At 54.6% G+C, this 27,112-nt stretch overlaps 3 protein-coding genes and 2 long non-coding RNA genes across 10 annotated transcripts; 2 read left to right on the top strand and 3 right to left on the bottom strand.

The window, feature by feature from the left end:
• Positions 1–412: 412 nt before the first annotated feature.
• scara3 (scavenger receptor class A, member 3) lies at positions 413–9,815 on the bottom strand. 3 transcript variants are annotated; one of them, XM_057016250.1, is made up of 12 exons: positions 9,543–9,815; positions 5,868–5,903; positions 5,572–5,613; positions 5,339–5,458; positions 3,533–3,613; positions 3,233–3,351; positions 2,895–3,139; positions 2,482–2,701; positions 2,243–2,331; positions 1,967–2,159; positions 1,561–1,738; positions 413–1,477 (listed from the first exon to the last, which is right to left on the bottom strand). In XM_057016250.1, the coding sequence occupies exons 1-12, from the start codon at positions 9,547–9,549 to the stop codon at positions 1,023–1,025; spliced, it is 1,785 nt and encodes a 594-aa protein (XP_056872230.1). In that variant the 5' UTR covers positions 9,550–9,815; the 3' UTR covers positions 413–1,022. The 3 variants fall into 3 exon arrangements, with proteins under 3 accessions (XP_056872230.1, XP_056872231.1, XP_056872232.1); XM_057016251.1 differs by lacking the exon at positions 9,543–9,815 and adding an exon at positions 5,967–6,622; XM_057016252.1 differs by lacking the exon at positions 3,533–3,613.
• LOC130515784 (uncharacterized) lies at positions 4,083–5,332 on the bottom strand. Its single transcript, XR_008947254.1, has 2 exons — positions 4,689–5,332; positions 4,083–4,554 (listed from the first exon to the last, which is right to left on the bottom strand). It is a non-coding gene; the product is annotated as an uncharacterized LOC130515784 (long non-coding RNA).
• Positions 6,919–7,600, top strand: LOC130515789 (uncharacterized). 4 transcript variants are annotated; one of them, XR_008947260.1, is made up of 4 exons: positions 6,919–7,051; positions 7,142–7,251; positions 7,401–7,420; positions 7,461–7,595. It is a non-coding gene; the product is annotated as an uncharacterized LOC130515789 (long non-coding RNA). The 4 variants fall into 4 exon arrangements; XR_008947258.1 differs by lacking the exon at positions 7,401–7,420 and adding an exon at positions 7,321–7,360 and having other exon boundaries at positions 7,481–7,592; XR_008947259.1 differs by lacking the exon at positions 7,401–7,420 and having other exon boundaries at positions 7,461–7,600.
• A 2,651-nt stretch (positions 9,816–12,466) lies between the features above and the next one.
• Positions 12,467–17,122, top strand: clu (clusterin). Its single transcript, XM_057016257.1, has 10 exons — positions 12,467–12,608; positions 14,656–14,804; positions 14,890–15,038; positions 15,148–15,318; positions 15,404–15,574; positions 15,656–15,866; positions 15,940–16,080; positions 16,199–16,422; positions 16,496–16,686; positions 16,768–17,122. Exons 2-10 carry the CDS (start codon positions 14,693–14,695, stop codon positions 16,778–16,780), a joined length of 1,383 nt encoding a protein of 460 aa, XP_056872237.1. The 5' UTR covers positions 12,467–12,608; positions 14,656–14,692; the 3' UTR covers positions 16,781–17,122.
• Positions 17,123–17,271: 149 nt separating this feature from the next.
• reps1 (RALBP1 associated Eps domain containing 1) lies at positions 17,272–27,094 on the bottom strand. Its single transcript, XM_057016247.1, is given in 21 exon segments — positions 17,272–19,250; positions 19,335–19,440; positions 19,603–19,757; positions 19,944–20,030; positions 20,178–20,396; positions 20,460–20,612; positions 20,614–20,659; positions 20,729–20,789; positions 20,967–21,068; positions 21,191–21,278; positions 22,802–22,882; positions 23,188–23,309; positions 23,432–23,586; positions 23,720–23,783; positions 23,873–24,038; positions 24,121–24,248; positions 24,351–24,513; positions 25,009–25,229; positions 25,387–25,404; positions 25,407–25,509; positions 26,336–27,094. Coding segments are annotated over 21 exon segments (2,460 nt in total). The 5' UTR covers positions 26,489–27,094; the 3' UTR covers positions 17,272–19,181.
• Between the last annotated feature and the right edge of the window lie 18 nt (positions 27,095–27,112).

Below are 27,112 nucleotides of genomic sequence, written 5' to 3'. Positions count from 1 at the left end.
CCCAGTGAGCCCTCATTTAAAGCAACAACATGGAGACGCTGTCGGCAGAATGTGCCTCCACTCTACAAAACAACAGGGTTCATCCAAACAATCAAATGCTTTTGACTCAATAAGAGCAAACCTCAAAAATCCCGTGGGAGGGGTCATCATGTGTTTCCAGTTAATGGCCACTCACGCACACAGTTGTGCAGGTCCGGAGAGACGTGGAGAGAAAGGGGACGTTATCAAAAAGCTTTATTTAAGGTTTATGCAAACCAGTCGCATTTCATTACAACACACCGCTCCACAACAGCATCGCCTTTTCTGCCCTCTATTATTAATAAAATGGTATTCACCCACTTTTAACCGGCCCTTTATTTGGGATATTTAATTGGCAACTTACTTTATTTGTCTGGCAACAAGAAAAAAAGGGTTTTAAGAACGGCTGTTTTACACACTGATTGTGGGTACAAGTGTTCAGAGTACCTGCTCTGAACCGTCACCACAACGGTGGCGTGTAAATATTTACACACGTGTAGCCACAGAGCGCCTCTAGTGCACGAGAATACCAATGTTCTGCTACGAGGATCAGCTTTAGTTGAAAGAATTGTGGTTCAGCCTCCTAATTTAGGTTGTAAACACGTCAGTTTGAACAACCCCGATGTTTTCTAGTACATTCAACGTGGAAAATAAGATATTTTGTGCAATTCAGTCCATGTAGGTTGACTGGTGGGTTCCGGGTTCGTGTGATTCTGTTGCGTCAGGCCTCAGATGGGTTGTTTCAAGGACCGGTTCTTCAGCAAATAATCAACATTTCAACGTCTGTGAAAACAGTCTTGGGGACTTTTCTGTCTCTTTTTTGTTAAGAAACACAAAGTTCTGTTTCCAATGCCTCATTCCTGTCGGTCACTAGAGAAAAATGGCACCAGTAAAGGTCCAAAAATGTCACTGTATATATTCATGGTCTTGGATAATTGCAACATTGCAACTGCAGCTATAATAATCCGCCTTTAAGATCATCCGTCTTTCTAATGCCGTTTGGATCAAGTAGCAGGAGTCACGGTTCTCTCTTGTTCGAGGGTGTACGGCAAACCTGGAGGGCCAGGTGGCCCTGGTTGTCCTTGCAACCCTTCTTTTCCCCTTGGTCCTGCTGGCCCCATGAGGCCCGGTACACCTGTCGGACCTTCGTTCCCTGGGGGGCCTACAGGTCCTTCAATGCCATCTTTACCTGGGAGACCAATGTCACCTTTCTGTCCTTTCTCACCACGTGGTCCTGGAATACCGACAGAGCCTTTAGCTCCTTTCATTCCCAGAGGCCCCTTTGTACCAAGAACGCCCGGTGCACCTGGTGGTCCTTTAGGTCCAGCAGAACCCTTCACTCCAGCCACCCCTCTAGATCCTGGAGGGCCTTGGTCACCTTTGCTCCCTGTCAGTCCAACAGGCCCTTTTGAGCCACTCTCACCACGGTACCCTTTGGGCCCTGGTGGTCCAGGAACACCTGTTGAAGGAGGACACAGAGGTAACATAAAACCTACTGTGTGTAGTTTTAGAGTGAAAGCTTTCATAGAACATCCAGCCCACCTTTTACAATTGTGAAATTCTTTATGAGCTGGGTTTGATGGACGTCCACAAGCTTCATCTCCTCCATCACCATGGACAGGTTCCTCACGTCCATGTCCAGTCGCAGGTTCAGCAGCACATTTTGTTGTCTCAATGTGTCCGCCAAGTTGAGCAGTAGCAAGGCGGTACTGTTCATGTTCTGCATGTGGGGGAGGGGAGAAACAAGAAGATGGGAAAGGAGAGCTCAGGTGGGATTAAACCTGGGCCCTGCACCACCTTCCATCTGAAAGCTCAGTCCAGGAGGCGCCTCTTAGCTCGTGTGCTCTCATAAGCAAGTACGTTGTCGATGTATGGCACATTTGTCTAGCTACAACCATCCGGAGCTAGCTACATCTTCTGTTACACTGAAGGTCTCAATGGTTCCTACCTGTAGATCTTCCGTGTGTGTGCCCATGCGGCTCTGGCAAGAGGAGCTCTCGATGTTGATGTACCTGTGCATGCTCTGCACGTGGCTGACGGTAGCGTTGATGCTGGAGGCGATGGTTTCAATCTCCAGAGAGATGGAGTTCAGACGGCTGTCCAGCGCGTTGAAGCGCTCCGCAGTCCGGTTCTCATAGTACCTGAGGGAGACATTTGACAAGTGTTTGGCCAGGGAGGACGTTTCTCTGTGTGTCTGGTTGTGCACGGGCCCTCTTCCTGCTACCTGGAGTGGTACCGCAGGTCATGCATGTTCTCCTCGTGCTCGTCCATGATCGTCGTTGCGTTGTCCAGTTGCATCTGCAGGTTCATCATCTAGACAAAAGACAGACAAACGTTCTTGAAACAACATGAATAAAGGGAAATCTCCGATCCACAAGAGAGGAAATCCACAGCATCCTCATCAGAAAATTACATTTTTAAGGTAAACGGCGAAGAGCACAACTCGAGCCACTGACCACACACCTGCTGCGTCAGGTCATAGTACATCTCGTTGGACATGGCGATCCTCTGTTGACCTGCTGCGAGGCTGTTTTGGAGCAAGCGCATGCTTTGAGCGGTGCTGCTGATGTTGGACTTGATGGCGCTCAGTGCTTGGCTGTAGTTCTGCCAGTCACTGGTCAGTTTCTGGAGGACCAGAGTGTCCTCGTCCGCTTTCCTCTGCAAGGCATCTATCCACATGGTGCTGCGAAGGGACCAGACCGGTCCGTTATGAACTAGCAAACACTAATTTCACACTGAAGTGGTCATTAAGCGCAGAATCAGTCGCAGCCACTGTTGCCAACCGCCTTTTGGTACCAGAGAAACATGACAGTTAAAGCTATCAAGAGCTTAAAGGGATGAAGGTTCATGTTTTCAAAGGTGCTCCTGTGATTCACCTCAGCGCCATTGTTGTGTTGATGTGCTGTGCCGTAGCTTTGATGCTGTACTGATCCTCCACCAGGTTCTTCATTTTCTCCACCGTTTCGTCCATCACCACATTCCAGCTGCCCACCCTGTCCAGGTACCGTTCCAGCGACTGATTCAGAAGCCTGATGGACACCACGTGGTTTTGCACGTTCCGTGTCAAATGGTTGCTGGTGTCGTCTAGCGTCCTCTGGGTCTGGGAGACCTGGTCCAAGACCTGGAAGAGCGGCGGTGGTCAAGAGTTTAGAACTTTGAGCAGTTAGATCTGCGTATTTGCAGATTCTGAACCGTGGTGTGGGACTGTCAGAACCTGCTCCTGGCCCAGTATCATTCTCTGGATGTCTTCAAACTCTCTCTTCAGCTTGCTGATCTCACCGCTGTACAGAGACGCGTCAAGGCAGCCCGAGGAATTAGACGTGGAGCTCAGATCTGCGAGGCCGAGTCAGCAAAAAAGGAGGAATCAGCTGATCAACCTGGACCTGAGGCTTATTTTCCTAGTTTAAGATGTGATGCACAGGATTGAATCCTCCCCAAATGCATCCGATGTTTAACAGCCTTCAGACGCTGAGTTAAACATGAATAAATAAAGCTGTTGCTGTTGCTACGTCACCCTCTAATCCTTGCTCAACCCTGGAGATCTTGGTGTGGTACGCTGACTCCTCCTCAGACAGACCTTCAACCTTCCGGAACACTGAAGACACAGCCGACAACGTTCAGAGTTTAGAGGATGACATCATTGTTATTCCCAAGTCTTTATGTTTCAGCGAGCCGCAGCGTGTTACCCACAAGCTGATTCTGTTTATTGTAAAAGTCGGGGAACGTCGGGAAACAAAGAAATCCAAAGGCTTAAACAGCTTCCACGTGACCGAACTGGAAAACAACGTAACAGCCGTCTCCAGAGAAAATAAACAACCGGCGATGTGGAAAAGAGGAACGTGGGGACAGAGGAAGCATTTAAAGGCCTGAAAACAGGAAGTGGTCATTCGAGCCTCCACAATGAAACATGTAAAGTTTTCATTAGCGGAGAAAGGTGACCGAAGCGCCGATGAATGATGGTTTATCCAGCTGCTCAGCTCAGCCGGCGCTCCCGACATATTTCCCAGGAGTCCAGCAATGATTTTGCGAGTGGGAGTCGTGGTGTGTAAGTGTTTGTGACGGCGTTTGCATAAAAGAACGTTTCCACATGGTTCCATACGCACCCACTGGGTGACCTCAACCTGTGCGATAACGACTTTAAATTTAAAGCAACGTTCCTCTTCGGTCCACCAAGCCCCGTTTCTTCATTCCAGGCCAGTTATCTAACTAATTTCTTCACTGTTAAATGTTTTTCATCCAACAGCTGTTCCGCGGGGAACAAATATCAAAGGTTTCTGTTTTTCCTTGTTCGCATGCACAGTTGGGAGTTAGAGCAAAGTGCAATATCTTTGGTTTCGGGTCTGCAGCTGTGCTAAAACAAAAATAATGTTCCTTTTTTTTCCCCAAATGTCTATAAATAACCGACTTTGGCAAGACCATAAATCCCTGCAGGTTTTTGTAAATGCTAGTTCATCTTTGCTCAGATGTCCTTCCTGAGCCTGGATATGCTAAAACATTGACATTTATGTAGCATTTCGATACGATCTGCTACATTCCCTGGATATAGACGCCACGGGGGTAACATTAGCAGCTAGCCTGAGCTGGTAATGTTACTATTCTAACATTTGACGTTTCTAATAGGCAGCAGTGAATGTTTGAGCCTGAAATAAAGAACAAGAATCTCTATAAACTCTAAGAAATCAGAAACAATTGACTGTAATCTCTTCAGAAATGACAAATGTCACATCCCGGCGCAGGATTTTCCTCAAACTCTTGGCTTTGAGATCCTGAGACGGTTGTAAAAGGTGAAGATTTGTGGCTTTCGGCCCCAGTAAAGTCCGGGGCTGATGTGGAAGCCATCTGCCGGCGTCACACAGATGTCAGGCGAACATTCACCTCAGGGACGGAAGTCAGTCAGGATAAACAGGGAGGGTCTTTTAATTTAACTTTAAAACCCAGACTTTTCCCAGGACTTCTCGCCCTTCGTGCTGTCGAGTGAGCGACGACGTGCTGGACTGAATTGAAAGTGCAGCTGTTCCAGATGAGTGCAGGGATCAGGGAATATCTGGGGTATTTACTCGACCTGACGGCGAACAGAGCCCATTCGCCGTTTGATTAAGTATTCTTAAGCAGTGATACACGAGGGGGGGGGGGGCTGCTGCGATGGATGTCAGAGTGGCCACAGTGGAGGCATTTTAATAATCCAGAGCCGCGTTGCCATAGCAACGGAACAAACCACGACCTCCTCTCACTTTACAGGAGCAAACAAAGAAAAGAACATGAAAAAGAGGCAGAGTTTTTCACGTAGCAGCAGCCGGACGCTAAGCTAAACTGGGCTCACCGAGCGACGCCAGCACGACCACGGTGACGACCAGGAAAGCGACGAATCCGTAGAGGACCTTGACGGCGAGCTGGAGAGAGCGGGTCTGCTGGCAGCGCACGCATCCGCCCCTGCTGCGACCTGGGGGGCCGTCAGACGCATGAACGTGTCAACTGCTCGCTGAGAACCGTCTATTAAACATACCAACAGCAGTTCTGGGGGGTAAATATGCACGTGTTCCGAGCAGACGTCACCTGTGAAGGAAGGCATTTCATCCTCTCCCGTGAAATCCTCCTCTGGAAAACAAGACGAGGGCGGTTAAAGCGGGTGTTTTAGGGACGGGCTGGAAATCGAACCCGCGTCCCAGCTCGTTTTCAAGCTTATTGTGTGAATGGATGCACCCTAACGGTGCTCCGAGGTTCTCTGATCTAGGTTCTGGAATGCTCAATCATGCTCCAGTTCTTGGCCACTGTTTGAACTGGACCACCCAGAGAAGCAGCAGGACCGGCTCCAGCGACGCTGGGGTTGGTGAGGGCGGCTCCATCCTTACCTTTGAAAAGCTGGTTCTCGTATCCTCCGTAGCTGTCTGTCAATGAAACAGAGACAAATGAGGACAAAGGTGCTGCTGGACTCAAACCTCTGGTCTTACGTTCACAAAACTTCCTATTTAGACGTGCACAGATTCCAGAGTCTGGGTCTGGTTGGTGATGAAGCCGCTATCGCTGCTGTAGGAATGGTTGTTCTGCTCCAGTGTAAAGAATGTTGATTTCATGTGCTGATTCTTGTGGGAGAACTGAGAGTGTGTGTGTGTGTGGGTGTGTGTGGGTGCGCGTCCAAGGAGGCTGTCAGCGCAATATAACCAGACAGCCCATTAAACCACCCAAAACCAGTTGACTTTCAACTCCCAGAACACATTTAACCTGATGTTTTCGTGGGCGTGTGGAGGCGCAGCGGACTTTATATAACAGGTCGTTAACTGAGCACCAGCCAGGGTATCAAACCTCACACTCAACGGTCCAGGAAGAGAGGGAGAGGCTGGTCAGGAGGCAAAACATGTGTACACACACACACGCACACACTAGTTTTCTCTGTTTTTGGGGGACATAATACATCACCAAGCTCCTTACCCTAGCCCTCACCATCCCAACTAACCTGGACCCGATTCTGTCCTAGATCCTGGACGCTGTTCTAACCCTCAAACGGTCCTTTGGAGACGGAGATCAGCAGAAATGGCCCCATGTTTCAAAAATGTCCTCTGTTTGATAGTAAAATGAGTATTTTGCAACTCAATATTTAGCAAGTACAAACACACACACACACACACAGGAAGCCACATATACCCCCCCCCCCCCCCCCGCCCCCACACAGGTTGCGGCGCTGCCATGGCGCCCTGATGTCGCCACCAACATTAAAGCAAACACGAGTGGTCAGAAAATGGAAAGATGGCGTGATGTCACTGGCGAGCACCTGAAAACGGGGAAATGTGGAAAATCTGATGACAGTCTAGACAGGTGTGACGTAACCGGCGTGCGCTGTAACCAGGCGGCAGGATTCACTCACACTCAGGCGCCCGACTCGTGCACGACTCGTGCACGACTCGTGCACGGGCCGTGCACAACGCTGAGACGCTCGCAGTTTAAAACGCCTGTTTGCAACAAAAACTCTGGGTCTGTCTCACGAGGGCGGACGTCAAACTGTCCTGTGTCCACAGACAGTCAGGAGAGGTCAGGAGAGGTCAGGGAAGGTCAGGAGAGGTCAGGGAAGGTCAGGAAAGGTCAGGAGAGGTCAGGAGAGGTCAGGAGAGGTCAGGAAAGGCCAGGGAAGGTCAGGAGAGGTCAGGGAAGGCCAGGGAAGGTCAGGAGAGGTCAGGAGAGGTCAGGAGAGGTCAGGAAAGGCCAGGGAAGGTCAGGAGAGGTCAGGAAAGGCCAGGGAAGGTCAGGAAAGGCAGGGAAGGTCAGGAGAGGTCAGGAAAGGCCAGGGAAGGTCAGGAGAGGTCAGGAGAGGTCAGGAGAGGTCAGGGAAGGTCAGGAGAGGTCAGGGAAGGTCAGGAGAGTTCAGGGAAGGTCAGGAGAGGTCAGGGAAGGTCAGGAAAGGCCAGGGAAGGTCAGGAAAGGTCAGGAAAGGCCGGGGAAGGTCAGGAGAGGTCAGGAGAGGTCAGGGAAGGACGGGACAAACCCATCTAACTGGTGCAGAGCTGCTGATGGACCCATCATGGTCCAGAAACCAGATGAATCGTCCCAGTCCGTCACCTGCCAACGCTGGAATTGCTCCCTCAAATCCATGAAACAACAATATGGTTCCCTGTAACAGCGCCGAGCCCAAACCACAAAATCACCGCTCGCGGGGAATACCGGGAAAATGGGGAGGCCGGGACATGAAGCAGCCGCTAACGCCTCAACAGCGGCGCTGGAGAACGCTACGGATCCGGGACGGAAATGGGCAAATGGACCGGTAGGAACCTGAGCAGCTGTGATCCAAAAAGGTCCCAGAAACCCTGAGGACAGAGCGGATGGGCGGCGCCGGATGAGTCCGATTGCAAACCTCTGTTGACATATTGGAGGCGGTCCTCTGGCTGGAATGTGTGATCTCAAAACTAGAACCTCCCGTCTGGAACGTGCAGAGGACGAGCAGGTCGGGCGGGGGGACGGGAGACGGCTGGAGCCGTCGTCCTGGAAACGCATCGCGGTCCCGGGACGGCCGGATGTCCGGGCCGAGACAGAGGCGGTTGCTGGCGTTAGCATGGCTGCTGCTAGCTCGCCTGCTAACGCTTGTGAGTTAGCATCAATAACATCAGACGCCAGGACTCCGGAGACACCTGCCGCCTCCCTCTCTCCTGGTCTGTTTTGACTCCCCCTCCAGCAGAACCAGGAATGTATGAGGCAGCATTTTGTTCTGGTCGGGCAGGACTGAACGGGCTCAGGAACCCAGGAAACCACATTACTGGACCTCCTCCACCGTTGGGATGAGAGCCGGACCTGGACCCAGAGCCTGGTCAGGCTGGTGGAACTCACCAGTTAAAGTCTCAACCCCCCCCTCCCTCTCTCTCTATCCTCCCCCTCCCTCCCTCCTCTCCCTCTCTCTCCCTCCCTCTCTCTCCCTCCCTCTCCCTCTCTCCCCTCCCCTTCCCTCTCTCCCTCTCTCCTTCCCTCTCTCCCTCTCTCCCTCTCTCCTTCCCTCTCTCCCTCCCTCTCTCCCTCTCTCCCTCTCTATCCTCCCCCTCTCCCTCCCTCCCTCTCTCCCTCTCTATCCTCCCCCTCCCTCCCTCTCTCCCTCTCTCCCTCCCTCCTCTCTATCCTCCCCTCCCTCTCTCTCCCTCTCTCTCCCTCTCTCTCCCTCCCTCTCCCTCCCTCCTCTCCCTCTCTCCCCTCCCCTTCCCTCTCTCCCTCTCTCCTCCCTCTCTCCCTCTCTCCTCCCCTCCCTCCCTCTCTCCCTCCCTCCCTCTCCCTCCCTCCCTCCTCCCTCTCTCTCCTCCCTCCTCCCTCCCTCTCTCCCTCTCTCCCTCTCTATCCTCCCCCTCCCTCTCTCTCTCCTCCCTCTCTCCCTCCTCTCCCTCCCTCTCTCTCCTCTCTCTCCCTCCTCTCTCTCCCTCCCTCTCTATCCTCCCCCTCCCTCTCTCTCTCTCCCTCCCTCCCTATCCTCCCCCTCCCTCTCTCCCCTCCCTCCCTCCCTCTCTATCCTCCCCCTCCCTCCCTCTCTCCCTCTCTCTCCCCCTCCCTCCCTCCCCTCCCTCCCTCTCTCCCCCTCCCTCCCTCTCTCCTCCCTCTCTCCCCCTCCCTCCCTCTCTCCCCCTCCCTCCCTCTCTCCTCCCTCCTCCCTCTCTCTCCCTCTCTCCCTTCTGTTCATGTCAGCGTTCTTCTGCACCTTTTATTCACATGATGTTTTCACTCACCCTCATTTAAAGAGGATATTAATTCAACCTGCAGCAGATTGGCAGGTCTAGAGACGGTATTATAAGATTACACACACACACACACACACACACACACACACACCACACACACACACCACACACACACAACACACACACACACACACACACACACACACATCCAAGATCAACAAGCACTTTCTCCACACCCACACTGCCCAGTTTCCCAGCAGATGAGAAGCTCATGTTCCACTGGTGCCCAGCGCAGGTGTTGTTGGGTGATCCTTCACCTTAAAACATCTTTATTGGGGGGTGCAGGGGGGTGGGGGGGGGGGGGGTGCTGAGACGGGACTTTACCTTTCATGGTGCTTCTCCGGTTCTGCTCACGTTGCAGATGGAAGAAGTGGGTTCCTGGAGTCGTTCAAACGCTGATGAAAGTCCAGAAACAGTCGTAGATCCGCAGGTTGGGGAAACAGCAAATGTCCTCTGGAGTCAGTAAAAACGCATCCCAGCAGCGACCGACGCTCATCCGTCAGCATCAGAACTGTCCCGGTTCTGTCAGGCTGTGTGAACGGGCCCCTCGGCTCTCTGTTAGCATCCTCGTCCCACCCGGAGCTGGAGGAGACTGAGGCTCCTCACACAGAACCCAGAGGGAGGAAGGGGGGGGGGCAGGACATTGGGGGGAGGAACAAAAGGCTGTGGACATGAGGGAGGGACTGGAAGGGGATGAAATAGGAACAGGAGGGAGGGTCCGTGTGAGCCGAAAGTTTCTGCGGCTGAGGCTAATTGCTAACAAATGTGGAGCGAGCACCTTCAGTGTCTGTGTCTCTGGCCTGGGGACAGGAAAACACCCCCCCCCCCCACACACCACACACACACACACACTCAAAGCTGTAACCCCTGGCAGGCCCCAGGACGGCGTCCCCCCTCCCTCGCCACCCAGCCTCCTAACTGTTCAGCAGGTGTAATCTTCTCGTCCGGCGTCCTGTCGTGTCCTCACGTGCAGGACGTAGCGTCGCCTTCCAGGTTCCAGGTGTGTGTTCTTGTCCTCTTTCTGTCCTCTCCGTCCTTTGGACCCAGAGAAAAGAGAAAATTCTGCAGCGACGGCATCGAACTTTGGTCCAGATGAAGGAGCCTGGATCTTTGTCTCCAAGCTTTGATCGGCCTTATTACCACATTCCACCAAGCTAACTCATCCGTTGGCACGCACACACACACACACACACACACACCACACACACACACACACACACACACGCCTCGTGATAATGATGTTTTGGGTTAGGAAGCAGCAGAGCAGCAACGCTCAGAAGTGCTGGAAACGGCTGCGACCTCTGACCTTCTGACTGGATCACTGTTACTGGGGTAGTGAGGGCTGGAACAACTGGTCGATCTAAACCACCGTTCTGTTGGTGACAACTCGCTAATGGGCTTGTGGTTGGTGTTACATGATTAGTTTTGCTTTCTTGTTATGTCATTTTCTGTGATAGTGAGAAATTTGGGGGGAATCCAACATGAAAAACTCTCGCTGGCTCCACCAAGACTGGAAAATTCTGCTGGTCAATAAAGATAATGATTAAAGAGGCCCCAGTTTAAATCATTTTTAACAAAATAAAACAAAAATGTTTTTAAAAAAAAGCTAATGCACAATGGGAAATTAAAAATCCATCTTGTGAGAAATTCACATTGCGTCATTTAAAAAAACAACTTATTTTCATTAGTTTCTGACGTGAGCTGAAGTTCTGAACTGTTGTACTGCCCCCTAGTGGCCAGTGGGGGGTTGCATCGAAAAACAAAGGGGACCTCAAATCACCCTCGGGGTTGTTTGTGTGTGGGTGGGTGTGTGTGTGGTGGTGTGTGTGTGTGTGTGTGTGTGTGTGAGAGAGAGAGAGAGAGTTACTGGAACATCCAACCCTATGAATGACACATTCTCTTTATGTCTTTTGTCTTTGTTCTGTTTTTTTCTTTTTAAATTCCCAAAATCCTACTCACACTTATGGGAAGTCACACACACACACACACAACACAAACACACACACACACACACACACACACACACACACACACACACACACACACACCACACAACACACACACGCGCGCGCGCGCAATATGCTCATAATGCACAATTCCTTTCCAATAAAACAGTCAATACGTAATTTGCCTGTTGCTTTTTGTTGCTCTTCCTGTTGTCTGAGGTTGAAACGCGACAGTAAAGTTGATTCACAGGTTTGTTTCTCTGCCAAAAACTTGGCAGATTTCTGGAAACGTCCTTTCAAGAGCGTCGAGTCCCCAAAAGAGAGACAAGAAAACACGGAATCACTTCAAAATAAAAGAATCTGCGGCTCCCTCACTAAGCAGAGTGATTGGAAGGAAGGAAGGAAGGAAGGAAGGAAGGAAGGAAGGAAGGAAGGAAGGAAGGCAAGAAGGAGGGAGGAAGGGAGTGAGGGAGGAGGGAGGGAGGAGGAAGGAAGGAAGGAAGGAAGGAAGGAAGGAAGGAAGGAAGGAAGGGAGGGAGGGAGGGAGGGAGGAAGGAAGAAGGAAGGGAGGAGGGAGGGAGGGAGGGAGGAAGGAAGGAAGCAGGAAGGAAGGGAGGGAGGGATGGGGGGGAGGGAGGGAGGGAGGGAGGAAGGGAGGAAGGGAGGAAGAAAGGGAGGAGGAAGGAGGGAGGAAGAAAGGGAGGGAGGAAGGAAGGGAGGGAGGAAGGGAGGGAGGAGGGAGGAAGGAAGGAAGGAAGGGAGGGGGAGAGAGGGAGGAAGGGGGAGGAAGGAAGGGAGGGAGGAAGAAGGGAGGGAGGGGGAGAGGGAGGAGGAAGGAGGGAGGGAAGAAGGAAGGGAGGGAAGGAAGGAAGGAAGGAAGGAAGGAAGGAAGGAAGGAAGGGAGGGAGGGAGGAAGGAAGAGGAAGGAGGGAAGAAAGGGAGGGAGGAAGGAAGGGAGGAGGAAGGGAGGGAGGAAGGAGAATGGGAGGGAGGGGGAGGAGGGAGGAAGGAAGGGAGGAAGGAAGGGAGGAGGGAGGAAAGAAGGAAGGAGGGGGGGGAGGAGAGAGGGAGGGAGGAAGAAAGGGAGGGAGGGAGGGAGGGAAGGAGGAAGGGAGGAAGGAAGGAAGGAAGGGAAGGAGAAAGGAAGGGAGGGAGGAAGGGAAGGAGAAAAGAAAGAAGGGAGGGAGGGAGGAAGGGAGGAAGGGGGGGAGAGAGGGAGGAAGGAGGAAGGAAGGGAGGAAGGTTTCTCGCCAGTTATTTTCCCTTCTCAACAGTCGCCGTCTGCGCATCGAGCTTTATTTTGGAGAGAACAACCGGAAGTGTTTCGCGGTTTGGCGACGCTGGTCGGGGTCACGTGTCTGCGCCTCCGCGGAGTCCTGCGGTATAAATAGGAGCAGCGGAGAGGCAGCGGGTCCGGACCGATCCTGGGGCGGGACACAGACAGGTGAGTTCTACATGCTTTTATTTTGGTCAACCGACGTCTGGGCTGCACCGGCTGTGCACGCGCAGTGCCAGGCCAGCACGTGCACGCCCAACACTTGACTTTGTTTGTGTTATTAATGCAGAAAGGGTGACGTTCTCGTGGGCGTGGCCTCCATCTTTAGGTCAGGACAGATGGATCTGATGCCCACGAAATGTCCTCTCCTCTTCCATCTGCCCCCAAATGTCCTTTCCAGGGTGTTTGTGGGCGACGGGGAGGGCAGAAGTGACCTTTGTCCGCTGTCTAAATATTCCTGGTGCACAAATCCCTCAACTCTCCGAATGAGGCCGGCGTCCCAGTTCCAGCCCCACGGGCCGGATTATCAGATAATCTGACTCCTTCAGGTTTTCATCACAACAGTCGGGCAGACGAGGACGAGGGCGATTGTGGCTAAAATGTGTGTATCTCTAACAACAAACCCACAACATCACCGTTCTGGTTTACTGGCACGGGCCCAACTTGGCGGAAGGCCACCGTCCGGACCGGCGCCGCTCGCTGTGTTTGTCTTCTGTTGTGCAACCACAGTCCTCTCTTTGCCTTTCAGACTCGTTCCTTTGCTCTTCGGCTGTTTCCTGAGGCAGCAGGAAACCAGTTCAGGGAGCCACTCCCAGTTCAGGGAGCCAGTCCCAGTTCAGGGAGCCAGTCCCAGTTCAGGGCCACTCCCAGTTCAGAGCCAGTCCCAGTTCAGGGAGCCAGTCCCAGTTCAGGGAGCCAGTCCCAGTTCAGGGAGCCAGTCCCAGTTCAGAGCCACTCCAGTTCAGAGCCAGTCCCAGTTCAGAGCCACTCCCAGTTCAGAGCCAGTCCCAGTTCAGGGAGCCAGTCCCAGTTCAGAGCCACTCCCAGTTCAGAGCCAGTCCCAGTTCAGAGCCAGTCCCAGTTCAGGGAGCCAGTCCCAGTTCAGGGCCAGTCCCAGTTCAGGGAGCCAGTCCCAGTTCAGAGCCAGTCCCAGTTAAGGGAGCCAGTCCCAGTTCAGGGCCAGTCCCAGTTCAGGGCCAGTCCCAGTTCAGGGCCAGTCCCAGTTCAGAGCCAGTCCCAGTTAAGGGAGCCAGTCCCAGTTCAGGGCCAGTCCCAGTTCAGGGCCAGTCCAGTTCAGGGCCAGTCCCAGTTCAGGGCCAGTCCAGTTCAGGGCCAGTCCCAGTTCAGGGAGCCAGTCCCAGTTCAGGGCCAGTCCCAGTTCAGGGGACCCCCGTCCTCGTTAAACTGGGGAACGGGTGAACTCCTGCAGGGGGGGGGGGGGGGGTGGCGGACAGGAAGGGGGGGGGGGGGCGGACGGTAGCTGGAAAGGTTTGACCAGAACGTTGCCATGGGAACAGATGAAGGGGTCTCAGGAGGGATGAATAACGGCTCCAAAATGTGCAAAACAAGTTACATAACATACATTTGGCTTTCGTTTCATTTCACTATTCTTTTTTTTTATTTTTTTTTTAATTCGACTCATTTAATGTCAGATGGAAACAGTTTGCCACATTAACTTTAAATACAAATTTGAACGGCTATTATTGACAATCCTGAAGTTTTGAAGTGTCACTTTTAGCTCCTCGCCTCCGCTGGGGATGGGGGGGGGGGGGGGGGGGGGGGGGTTATTAGCCAAATAACTCAGATTATGAACAGATTTTAATAAAATGTTGATAATGAAAGGCGTGATTACAATATAAGCTACATCGGCAGTGACAGACTGTAGCAGCAGCTCCACGAGGTCACATCAGAGGAAAAAGTGGCGTAAAGAGACAAAGAGTGTGTTGTTGTGTGTAATGGGGCGATGGAGCGAATGTCACTGGGAGCAATGGTTCGAGCCATATGGGTGAGCAGACAGCAACAGTATGTCTGAGTCAGTTCTCAGCATCGATGCGGGGGCCTCTTCTCTTCTCCTATAATGCTGCTGAGCTCGCGGGCTGATTTTCTGCTGCGTAGGTCTGCTGCCTCCCCGCCGAACAGCGCCCCCTGGTGGACACGCGGTGTATTACAATGATGCGGGGTTCTGATTGAAATGGGTCTTGTTTGTTCTTTCTAGTTTTTCTTTTCTCGTCATTGTCTGGGAGGCAGAGACGATGCTGATGATGATGTTGATGATGAAGAAGAAGAAGGGGTCTCTGGCTGTGATGGCCCTTCTTCTGGCTTCAGTCGATTGTGTCATGAATCCCACAAAAGAGCATCTGAGCGGTGAGTTTCCCTGCAAAGCGGCACATTTTCAGCCATCTTAAGGAATCTGACCCAATTTTATCCCGATTAATGCTTCTCTGTGCAGAGATCTCTCGCCGGGGGGAAAAGTACCTGGACAAGCAGATCGAGAACGCCGTCAACGGAGTGAAGGAGATGAAGAACGTGATGGAGAAGTCCTCCGATGATCGGAATGCTTTCCTGGAGGCCCTGGAGAAGACCAAAATACAAAAAGAGGTAACGGGCTCTCATTCCGCGATCAACCCCCAATTCATGACTTGGGAGAATTTCGAGGAAATGTTAAAACCCGTCCACGCTGACGACGTCTGCTGCGTTTCCGTCCCAGGATGCAATGCTCAAGGCTCAGGAAATGGAGGCCAAGCTGGCCGAGGAGGAGCGGGTGTGCAATGACAGCATGATGGCCCTGTGGGAGGAGTGTAAGCCATGCCTGAAGAACACGTGCGTCAAATATTACTCCAGAACCTGCAGCAGCGGCTCCGGGATGGTGGGACACCAGGTCAGAACCCCCTTCAGCGGACGCACGAGAAGGAATTCAGGTTCTCCCAGATTAACGCGACGTCTGGTTCTCCGCCCGTCTGCAGCTGGAGGACGTGCTGAATCGGACCCATCCCTTCTCCATCTGGATCAACGGGGAGAAGATCGACACTCTGGAGCAGGAAGGACAGCGGCAGAAGAAGGAATTCTCCGAACTTGAGGAGAAGTACGCAGAGATGGCCGACGGTGTGGACAGCATCTTTTCAGACAGCATGAAGGTATAAACCACCAGTTTGGCGCCACCTGGTGGCCAAAGCTCAGATCAACCCTGGTAAAAATGTGTCCTTGTTGTCCGTCAGGTGGCTGGACGTGCAGACCAGGGCCCCTCCATGTTCCACATCCCGTTACACCCACCGTACTCTCGCTGGGGCAGAAGCATCCGATCTCTGTTCCGGGAACCTTTCTTCAATTTCCAAAATCTCTTCCCCCCCATGCCGAGCTTCGGCAGGAACTTGTTCGGTTCCGTGGACTCCATGATGGACTTCGACACGGGCGCGACTCCCAACGAGGGTACGTTTATTTTCCTCACACTCGGGCTGAGAAATCCCCCCCCTTGACCCTTGTGTTCACGCCCCGGTGGCAGACGGGAGCGTCAACGAGGACGTGGTCATCACCAAACCCTTCGGCGACGGCAAGATAACCTGCAGAGAGATCCGCCGCAACTCGGCCGGGTGCCTCAGGTTCCGCAACGAGTGCGAGAAATGCAAAGAAATCCAGCACATTGGTGAGATGGTTTCAGGATGTAAAAAAAATGGAATCACTTTTCTACTTATGGAGCAGGAAAACCGCCTGGAACTCCGTTCTTAAGGTGGAACGGCTGATTGTTCTGGCTTCTCCGGCAGATTGCTCAGGGAAGAAACCTCTGGAGGGCCCCCTGAAGGTGGAGCTGGAGGACGCGCTGGCCCTGGCCGAGCGCTTCACCCGGCAGTACGACGGCCTCCTCCGGAGGTTCGAGGAGCGGATGGCCAACACCTCCTTCATCCTGGACCTGCTCAACAGGCAGTTCGGCTGGGTCTCGTCTCTGGCCAACAGGACAGACGGCACCGACATCTTCAGCGTTCAGACGGTGCGTTTGAGGACCTCAGACAGAGTCAGGAGAAAGAACGCACTTTAGAAGGACTGATGATCCCCCTCCACAGGTGATCTGCAGGGATCCTGACGACTCTCCCACAAGATCCCCCGGTCAGCCCGAAGACACCGAAGTGACGGCGAAGCTGTTCGATTCTGGCCCCATGAACTTGACGGTGTCGGGCGACATTCCCTGGAGCGATCCCAAGTTCTCGGAGGTGGTGGCCCAGGCGGCCCTGGACCGCTACATGGAAAACGCTGTGTGAGTGTGCTCATCTGTGCGCGTCTCTAGGAACCCATTTTCCCCAAACGCGTCATCGCACGTTCTCCTTTGCTGTTGCAGAACTGTCAAATAAAGACCCCCTGCGGAGGGTTCCGCTGCGCCCCCGCCTGAAGACGGAACACAAGAAAGGCACCTGGAAAACCCTGGAAGCGGCCCCTTTATCCCAGATTCCGTCCTGCTGTTGCACTCGTGTACATTAGCGCTCTTTGTCCTGCTGTAGGTGGAGTAGATGCTGCGGAGGGGAAGCGGCCTTCAGCGAGCTCGATGACCCGAGGGCCCCCTCGACAGATCTCGGATCAGCTCCGAGCAGAGATGGACGACGCGGCCGAGCTGCCGGAGTCGAACTCGGATGAAGCGAATATTCCGGACGACTGTACAGCTTACAGCAATATTAATAAAACCCTGCTCTCCTCCAGCGATGCTGCCACGTGTCCGTTAACGAGCATTAATCAGCGTTTTTATACAGGAAGAAAGAAACAATAATTCCTGCTGTTCTGGATTTAAAACAGTCCGAGAGCCTGGAAAAAGCATCAGATTTAAGGGAAATGAAGCCGAAGCGCAGCGTTTAAAACTTGTGCATTTTTTTATTTTTGTGTAAAAATCACACAGCTGCTAGCTGACTGTGCAGAGACAGCACATCCATGCAGTTAAACATCTAGATCCCACAGCCCGGAGAAGGAATTAAATAGAAGATTCTGTCGCCGTTAGTCAGCAAATTAATGCTAATTTACACGAGTCCAAAAACGGTGGAGAATATGCAATATACACCGCAGACCTGGGAGCACGGCTGTCCATCCAAGTCCCAAAGATTGCTTCAGTCTGCCTGGATTGATGGGGGGGGGGGGGGTTGCACCAGCCAACCTAATGGGCCTAACTGGTCCCAGTTCCAGGTCTGGAAACCAATTAAACACTCGTACGCACAAAGCACATCGTTATCGTCAACAGCAGTAACAAAAAAACCCCCAAAAACCCCAAAAGTCTTGAAACACCGAGGAGATCAGTCAGTCGCCATGGAAACCTGAACACCAGTGGTGGGGGCGGTAAGGCTTTAGAAGACACAGGAAACTCTGAAGTTCTACATTTATGGAGAAAGAAGAGGCCTTTTTACTGGCACGGAAACCTTCCAGTTGCAGGTTGAAGTCGAGTGGTTCCATCTTCTTCCTCGCCTTAAAGCATTTTTAAATACGAGCCAACGTGCACGTGCACGTGCACCAGAGCCCAGAGGGACGCACATTAAAACAGGAGCAGGGTTAAAGTTCAAAGTGCTGTCGGGTCATTCAGGTCTCCCGCTTTGCCGACTGTCCTCTGCCTGTAGTCCGTCCTAAGCTCCGCCCACAACCGTGGTCGTGGTCGTGCAGACTTTGGGTGAAAAGTGCCCTTAAAAACAGCTCGGCCCCCCCGGCTCTGTCAGGGGGGGCGAGCAACACAAGCAGAAATGAATCATACAGTAGATGCTCCCCAAAGGCTACACCGCTAACAGTTGCTACTACCATCGTACAAACGGCGAATGCGGCTGTCAGAGCGGAGCAGCCCCACGCGCATCGTGCCGACCGCCCGATCGGAACGCCGGCTCACCGGCCGACGGGCGGGAACGCCTTTGATCCGTGCCTCCGACCAGCAACACTGTTCTTCATAAACGCCGCCTCCCGGTCAGTAAAGCAAACCGCCCCGACGCGACGCGACGCCGTTTCCCCGCGCGTCCATTAAATACTGGGAGGAAGAAAGTCGCACATCGAGCGATGGGAAGCGACAATAACGGAAATGCTGGAAACGAGAGAGACCGGCGGGCGGGAGGAAGGAGGCGTTGGGCAAAGAGTCACTTAACATTTGGCATAAAGTTAAACCAAAGACTGACACACACGCGCGCGCACACAGTCATTATCAGTCTAACACACATTCCACATCCTGCTCCATAGACACAAGTGACGCTCAACAGTTTCCTGTCGATGCTAATAAGCAGTTTCGGCCGATACGGACCAGAATTATCTCTGCGAAGGTATGAAATCAATTTGACTTTTAAAAAAAAACACCTGGTGGATGAATCAGAGCTGAAAATGTTAAAATGCTAATTAGCTCCCATTAGCTCCTGACTGACTTTAACAGGTTTCTGCTGTTTGAGCTGAATAATTGTTGACCAACAACCACTCACACACACACTCACACACACACACACTCACACACACACACACACACAGTGAGTTAACAGACAGCAGCAGTTTGTCTTCAGGTCACACGTCATTGGTGAGTTTCCTGTCGCACAAGCGTTTCACCCTCTGCCGTCCTCCTCACGTCCGCCTCCCCTCAGAGGATTGGAAAGTGCCAGTTTGTGGACCCCCCCCCCCTCCCCTCCCCCTCACCGGGGGTCCGTCCAGGTCAGGTTAATAAGTGTTTGAACGGGACGTCCCGCAGCAGGGCCGTGCCTCTGGCCCTCGGGGCGATGGGAGGATGGCGGGAGGGCGGCGGCGAGCTGGGCGTTAAAGATGCGAGAACGGTCTCAGCTGCTCCAGCTGGACCTCCAGCGATATCCTCTCCTCCAGCAGGTCCTGCAACACAACAGCCGCGGCGTGAACGCCTGCGGCGCCAGAGGAGCGGCGCCAGAGGAGCGGCGAGGCTCAGCGCCTCCTCACCTTCAGCTGCTGCTGCAGTTCACTGTTGAGCCGCGCCAACACCGTGTTGGTCTCCTTGTTCCTCCGGATGGACGCCTGGATCGCCTTTTTGTCTTTTCCTACCGACCTGAAACGAGAGAGGAGCCGGTCAGAGGAGCCGGTCAGAGGGGGCCGGCTAAGAGGGGCCGGTCAGAGGAGCCGGTCAGAGGAGCCGGTCAGAGGAGCCGGTCAGAGGGGCCGGTCAGAGGGGCCGGTCAGAGGGGGCCGCTTCATGGAGGAGCTTCTGCACCTGGGGATGGAGGGCTGCGTGGCCAAGACCGCCGCGATCATGTTGGACTTCTGGGCGCCGTGCTGCTCGTCTTCAGGCCGGAGTTCGTCTTCGGACTTCAGCCGTCGTCGCACCGGCTTTGGGGGAGGAGCCAGCGGCCCAGATGAGCCTTTGACCTGATGGGGAGAGGAAACATCACCACAAGGCCTCGCGACACCCCCCCAGGAAGAACGAGAACAGGAACAGGAAGTAACCACAAACTGAATGCTGCTGCATTTCCTGTTCCTGTTTCCCGAGAGAACCGACAGACAGGAGACGTCCAGATCTCCCGATGACCTTTGACCTTGACTAAACGGACTCACAGAGTTGACGGTCGCCGTCCTCTCGTCTGCTTGACCGTCACTCTTGACGCTCCTCAGCGGCCCGGCGCCCTCCGACGGCTTCTCTGCCTGCACAGAAAACGCCAGTTAATGACGCACTTTGGTGGCGGTTCTAAAGCACACAATGATGCAATCGATGACCCGGGGGCAGAAAAGAAAGGTCAATATTTACCATCACCACACACACCCCCACACACACACACACACACGCTCTACCTGTCCAGGCTCGCTGTGGAGGTCCACCTCGGGCAGGCTGGACGGCTGCTCAGAGGCAGCGAAGGCCTGAAACTGACTGAAGTCTGCGAAGTTGGGCTGCTGTGGGATCTGCTGAGGGGAGGTGCTACTGAGCACGGCTCCTCCTCCTCCTGCCGCCGCCGCCACCGCCGCCGCCGCTCCGTCTGCCTCTGGGCGGTGCCCAGCAAGGGGTACTGACGTCTGCACAGAGGGAACGGGTGAGCAGGCGGGACTATTTTAGGCCGTCGTACGTGGACGTCGTACCTGTGTGGGCAGCGGCCGCGGGGGGACGGCCGGTGGGTAGGCGATCGCAGACGACTGCGGCTGCCCCGGGGCGGCCGTGGCGGCGAAGGTGCGGTTCATGTCGAGGGACGAGGAGCGAGAATGAGAAGGGTGGGGGCGAGGCGGCGGGGGGGGGCGGCGCCACGACCTTCAAGGCATCTGGAGACGTACCTGACTGAGACCTGGAAGTCAGGAACAGGTCAGCAGGTGAACCAACTCACACACAGGTGAACAAGGGGACGCGCACTCACCTCTGTCTTGTGATTGGCTCCTGGTCTGAGGTAAAGGAGTCGGAACTGCTGTATCCATCACCTTCACATGGAAGAAAAAGCATTCAGACCTGAACAGGCCTCTAATCTGCTCATTTTATAAGGTGGGGAGAGCGAGTGAAAACGGAGCTCTCTGATTGGCTGAGAGACGACAGGAAGCAGCACAAACACTCAGGCGGCTTCGGGAATTAGCTAATGTGTCTCCGCTCTCTTGACTCACCCACAGTGTTAGCGGCTACAAACTTCATCGACGGAGGTAATTTCACTTCTTCGGACAACTCGGGCGGTTTCGCCAGCAGTGGACTGGTCGGATGGTTGTGATCTAAATATTCGTTAAAACACGACAGTCAGCGTTTCACCAGCATCGTCGACTGAACATTGTGTTCACGGCAACAGTCGCTAAGCATTGGAAAACCAAGGTCAAGAGGTCAGAGGCTCTCTCACCGCTGCCCGTCCGCTTTAATTCCATTTCCTGCATGTGAATCTTGCTGGGCGTCATCCGAATGGGGACTGGATGGACGATGGCCGTGTCCTGGAGGAGAGGGAGACAGAGATGAAGAGGTGTCCGTCATCCCCCAGGAGACCGACTGGTGCTTCATGAAATCATTAAAAACACGGATGTGATACGCGTGGAGTTCACCGAGAGTTCGGCCTTATGCAAACATTCCCTTCACTGGAAAAGCCTGGAATTTCACAGCCGCTTCGGCTTCGTTCTACAGAGAATTCACCCCTTTAACGCTGCAGCTTCTAAAATCCCACAATCAGAAAATGCACCTAGGATGAACATCAGTGTGGAAAAGAGAAGCCAAGCAACCCAAATATCTGCTCCTCGAAACACCATGCAGAGGTGAGAGTGGGGGGGGGAGAGAGAGAGGGGAGGAGAGAGAGGGGGGGAGAGAGAGAGAGAGGGGGGAGAGAGAGGGGAGAGAAGAGGGGGAGAGGAGGGAGAGAGAGAGAGGAGAGAGAGGAGGAGAGAGAGGGGAGAGAGGGGAGGGGGGAGAGAGAGAGGAGGAGAGAGAGAGGGGAGAGAGAGAGAGGGGAGGGGGGAAGGAGGAGGGGAGAGAGAGAGGGGAGAGAGAGAGGGGAGAGAGAAGAGAGGGGGGAGAGAGAGGAGAGAGAGGGGAGAGAGGAGGGAGAGAGAAGAGGGGGAGAGAGAGTGGGGAGAGAGAGGGGAGAGAGGAGGGAGAGAGAGAGCAGAGGGGGAGAGAGAGAGGGGAGAGAGGAGGGAGAGAGGAGGAGAGAGAGAGCAGAGGGGGAGAGAGAGCAGAGGGGGGGAGAGAGAAGAGAGGGGAGAGAGAAGAGAGAGAGGAGGGAGGAGAGGAGAGAGAGAGCAGAGAGAGAAGAGGGGGAGAGAGAGAGAGGGGAGAGAGAGGGGAGGGGGGAGAGGAGAGAGAGAGAGAGGAGAGAGAGAGAGATGGGAGAGAGAGAGGGGAGAGAAGAGAGAGAGGGGAGGGGGGAGAGAGGAGGGAGAGAGAGAGGAGAGGGGAGAGAGAAGAGAGGGGGGAGAGGAGGGAGAGAGGGGAGAGAGAAGAGAGGGGAGAGGAGGAGAGAGAGAGAGAGGGGAGAGAGAGAGGAGAGAGAGGGGAGAGAGAGAGGGGAGAGAGAAGAGAGGGGAGGGGGGAGAGGAGAGAGAGAGAGGGGAGGGGGGAGAGAGGGGGAGAGAGGGGGAGAGAGGGGGGAGAGGAGAGAGAGGGGAGGGGGGAGAGGAGGGAGAGAGAGAAGAGAGGGGGGAGAGGAGAGAGAGGGGAGAGAGGGGAGAGAAGAGAGGGGGGAGAGAGAGAGGGGAGAGAGGAGAGAGAGGGGGGGGAGAGGAGGGAGAGAGGGGAGAGAGAGAGGGAGGAGAGCAGAGAGGGGAGAGAGAAGAGAGAGAGAGAGGGAGGGAGAGGAGGGAGAGAGAGAGAGCAGAGAGGGGGGAGAGGAGGAGAGAGAGGAGGAGAGAGAGAGATAGAGAAGAGAGCAGAGGGGGGAGGGAGAGAGAGAGAGAGCTAGAGGAGAGAGAGAGAGGTTAATGTCCGTCATTAATGGTGAAACATGCGTACTAGGTGATTGACTTACAGGGTCAGCTGGTGCAATGTTAGAGTCAAATTGGGTCAGAGTTTGTGAGCTGGAGGAGCGCTCGCTAAAGGTCTCCCACTGCTGCAGGAGACAGACGGACAGACAGACAGACAGACAGACAGACGGAGAGACAGACAGACAGTGAGAGAAAAACACGTCAGTGGGCGGTGCAGTGACATCACACCATCACATCGTCCGCCGCCACGACCCCGCCAGAGAGGAGGCGCAGAATGACGTTGCAGGATGACGCGGCGATAAAATGACCGAAGCAGCGAACGGACACAAGCGTTTACGGGGGAAACAAAAGGGAGGCGGGGGAGGAGACGGGGGAGGAGACGGGGGGGGGAGGCGGGGGGGGAGACGGGGGAGGAGGCGGGGGGGGAGACCTCGCTGCTCTGGTTCATCTCGGGCCAGGCCTGGTTGAGCGACGGCATGGAGGGAGACTTGCTGGGGGTCGCCTCCACCGGGGAGCCCGAGTAGCCCACCTCAGCGCTCTGCTCTGGGATGTCTGGGCACAGAAAGGGAGACGGCCGTTACCCAAACTGGGGGGGTTGGCAGAACAGCCACGCCCCCCCCCCCCGGCTTAGGAACCTATTGAGGAGGACCGACGCCGACCGCTGCCTCCCGTACCTGCCGAGTCATCCAGGTCGATTAATTTTGGCATCAGGCTCTCGGGAAGCTTCTCGGGGAGGTCGTAGCCGTTCTTCCGGGCCACGACCAGGTGGAAGGCGGCGCAGAACTCGTCCAGGGTCAGGGCGCCGTCCTTATCAAAGTCCGACAGCTCCCTGGAAGCACACACACACACACAACCGCGGGTCTGAGCGACTCCTGACCCGGCAGGATCGTCCGCCCGCCTTCATCCCTGCTGATCCGCCAGTTTAACCACGACGAAGCCGAACACGAAGGGCGGCGACTCACCAAATGTGCGAAAGCTCCAAAATGGGGAGTTTGGATTTGGTGAAGAACTCTTTTGCGGCCGAGCCTGGAAAAGGGAGGAGGCAGATGGTGGGTGTGTGTGTGTGTGTGTGGTGTGTGTGTGTGTGTGCGTGTGTGTGGGCGGCGCCCTCTCACCAGGGATGAAGCCGTTGAGGTCCGGCTGGATACTTTTGAACTGGTTGATGTAATACTGCCTCTGCTCGTCCGTGATCTTCCAGGGGTCGTCGTACCCGCTGGACTGGCGCTGGAGCTCGTTGGGGGCGGCGGCCGCGGGGGCGCCGGTTCGTATCGTCGCGTTTTCCTGCGGGAAAGGATCCCCGAGTCACTCACCCCCATATCAACCGCCGCGCGGCCTCTCGCCAGCGGGAGGCGCGGCGGCCTACCTGGACCGCCGAGGGGTGCACGGCTGGAAGCGTGCTGGATGGCGGCGTGTCTGTGGCGAAGCTGACCCAGCTCTCCTGACTCAGGGGGGGCGAGTGAGACGCCCACATTCCCTCGCCGGGAACCGCGCCTGGAAAAACGACAGACGAGCCTCGCTTAAAAAGCCTCGGGGGCGGAGTCACGTGACTGGGCTGCTGTGACCCGCTCCGGCCCCCCCCCCCCCCTCGCTTACCCGTCTGCGGTTCTCTGAACTGCGTCCACGCCGCTCCGGCGGCCGCCACCACCGGCGGCCGCTCTGCGTTCCCCCCGCTGTGCTGCCGCTTGTGTTTCCTCCACGTGTGAGGGGACGTGGGGGGGGACTGGTGAGGGGAGACCACCGGGGACGTGGCCTCAGGCTGGCGGACGCAGAGAAACACAAGATCACGTGACCGGAAACGTCATGCGGAGGCAGTTCGGCGCCACCGTTCTGGGGCGGCGAGCCATCTCGCCAGGAACCAGCACCTCCGGGTGACGCAGCAGGGGCGCACGGATATACGCCGCGCACGCCGCCACAACTGAATCAACTGTTATTTCCTGTAATCCCACTGAATCCGGGACGCCCGGCTCAGGAACGCCGCCCGGCTCAGGAACGCCGCCCGGCTGCCACTGCTGGATGCTGTAACGAACAGAAGCCCGACTACGTCTGGGAAAATCCTCCCCCTGCTTCCATGACAACAGTCACCGAGACAAATTAAGGGGGGGGGGGGGGTTGGCGCCGCCTGTCCGACTGCGTCCGGTTCTTCTAGTTATTCCCAAACGTTGAGACCACATAAAGACGCCAAAAACCACCTTTTCGATGACGTCACCAATCAACATCGGCATAAATCAACACACAACGTTCATGGACCGACCTGCGGCTCTATGCTGGGGGGGAGGGGCTGGATGACCTCGTGCACAGGAAGCGTCGTGGACGCCGCCGGGCCTTTCTTGCCCTGGAAGCCCCTGCCGGGCGGCCTGGGGATGACGGCGGGCGGGTACAGCCCCTGGCCGTCGGCGTCCTGGTACAGCGCCGCGTGCCTCGCCTCCGCCTCGTTCTTCCCCACCACAAACCTGGGCAGCGGCAGGTCCTTGACTGGTGGGACAGGAGACGGGATTATAGGACGCCCTTGAGAGGACAAGGATGCAGACGTTCACCCACGGGAAAGATGCTGGCCGAGGTCGCCGCGGTAACCACAGGCTCTGTGCTAGGAACCACCTCCACGCCGCGAGGGAGCGGCGCACGCACTCACCGGAGTTGAGGCTCTCACGCGCAGCGGCAGCCCCGACTGGGCGATGGCGATGAGCTTCAGGGCGATGTAGAACTGGCTCCGCCCAAAGTGACCCAGGCGGGTGGCGCCGCACAGCTCTGTGATCTGAACGGGACAGCATTGACAGCGGGGGGTGAGTTCCAGGGACGAGGGGGCCCGTCAGAGGCCATTAAAGCTTCAGGATGACGCGTCCACGCCGGGTTACGACGCTGCCTAATTCTTCTGGCACACGGATCCTTTTGTTGACCTTGAAAAGAATTCCGAGTGGAAAACTGCAAATATCGGCCGAGCGAGGGCTACAAAGTCACAGGAAACGGGCGGCAGCGGTTTATGGGGCTCCGCACAGCGAGGCTGAGCATTCCGAGGTGGCACCGTAGCTCGGAATATCAGGAAGAGAGGAAAATGGGCATGAGCCAATGATAGGAGGAAAGGCTGCATCTCAACGTGACGATGAGATTCTCCATCACAGGGCACAGTCACACACATAAATCACACTGATATATAGATTCAGAGGATGGAAGTCGATGGAAATTCAGCTTCTAGTTGATAGTGAAACAATAATCTGGGGCAAAGGAGGGATGGGAAGCACAGCTACACTTTCTGTTGCACACAATGACAGACGTTTTAAAGGATGCGAGGACAAAGGGGCCAGGATCAGACACACGAGTATGATAGTCAAATAGTGCAGCCATCATTCTGGGACTCTCCTGCCTCATCACTTTAGCTCAGGCTAACACTAGCTAGAAGAAGGTGTGTCTTATTTGCTGCGAAGCACTGCTAACAACCGAGGCTACGCATAGCTTGAGAGGATGACAGGTCAACTTTGGCAGCCAGGCAAGTTTGTAAGACATCAATTAGCAGAGGTGTGTTATTGAGCAGACCTGCTGTGTGATGACACTTTAAAAACAGCCACTGGCTCACGCTAGCTTACCTGCAGGACAACTTCACTTGGTAGCTGGGCCGCCCGGAAAAGGTCAAGAACTCTCCCGTTGGATGCCACTTTTTTCGTGTTGTCCGTGTCGCAGTATACGAACAAATCCGAGTAATATTTCTGCTCGACATCACTCAATGTTAGACTTTCCATCGTCGTCGCGGTTGAGTCTGAAAAGCAGACTAGTTGGCTGTTGATTAGCCCTTAACCAATGGCTGTGGCAGAATCCAAAAATGGGCGAGACTTCAGGATCCCAAACTTAGCTAGCGTCACTGCACTAGCTAGCATTAAGGTTAGCACTAATAATGTTCACAACGCACTTGTTGTCGCGCAATCCCACCCTCGGGCAGTATCCCTAACAATATATGCTGACAAAAACCGCCGATCACCATTCAAAAAAATCAAATAATAGACGTTTTCATGTAGTAAACCACTTCTAAAACTTGTTGGGCCAGCAAAGTAGCCAACAGCTGGCTAATAGTGCGGTGAGCTAACAGCTACCTTCAATCAAAGTCAGTGGTAACAACGTTAGGCTAACTAGCAAGTCGTAAAGTGCGTCCACCTTCTCCACCCGGACATATACCGTGATAATCAAGCGTATTGTCACTCCCACTCCCCTTCAATCCTCTACGGGGCGACGGCTCTGCTTTTTGCTAGAAACGAATTCCTGTGCGGGGCCGTTACAAGTAAAGTTTCATGGTCTTTGGGTTCCTTCCTCCTGTAATCTTAGCCGCCATTCCCACCGCCACTGTCAAAGTACTCAGAATTAGGGAGGCG

This window comes from Takifugu flavidus, chromosome 19 (genome assembly GCF_003711565.1).
Source record: "Takifugu flavidus isolate HTHZ2018 chromosome 19, ASM371156v2, whole genome shotgun sequence".
Taxonomy (NCBI): domain Eukaryota; kingdom Metazoa; phylum Chordata; class Actinopteri; order Tetraodontiformes; family Tetraodontidae; genus Takifugu; species Takifugu flavidus.
Note: the sequence above shows the minus strand (reverse complement) of the source record. Positions and strands in the feature narration are given on the sequence as shown.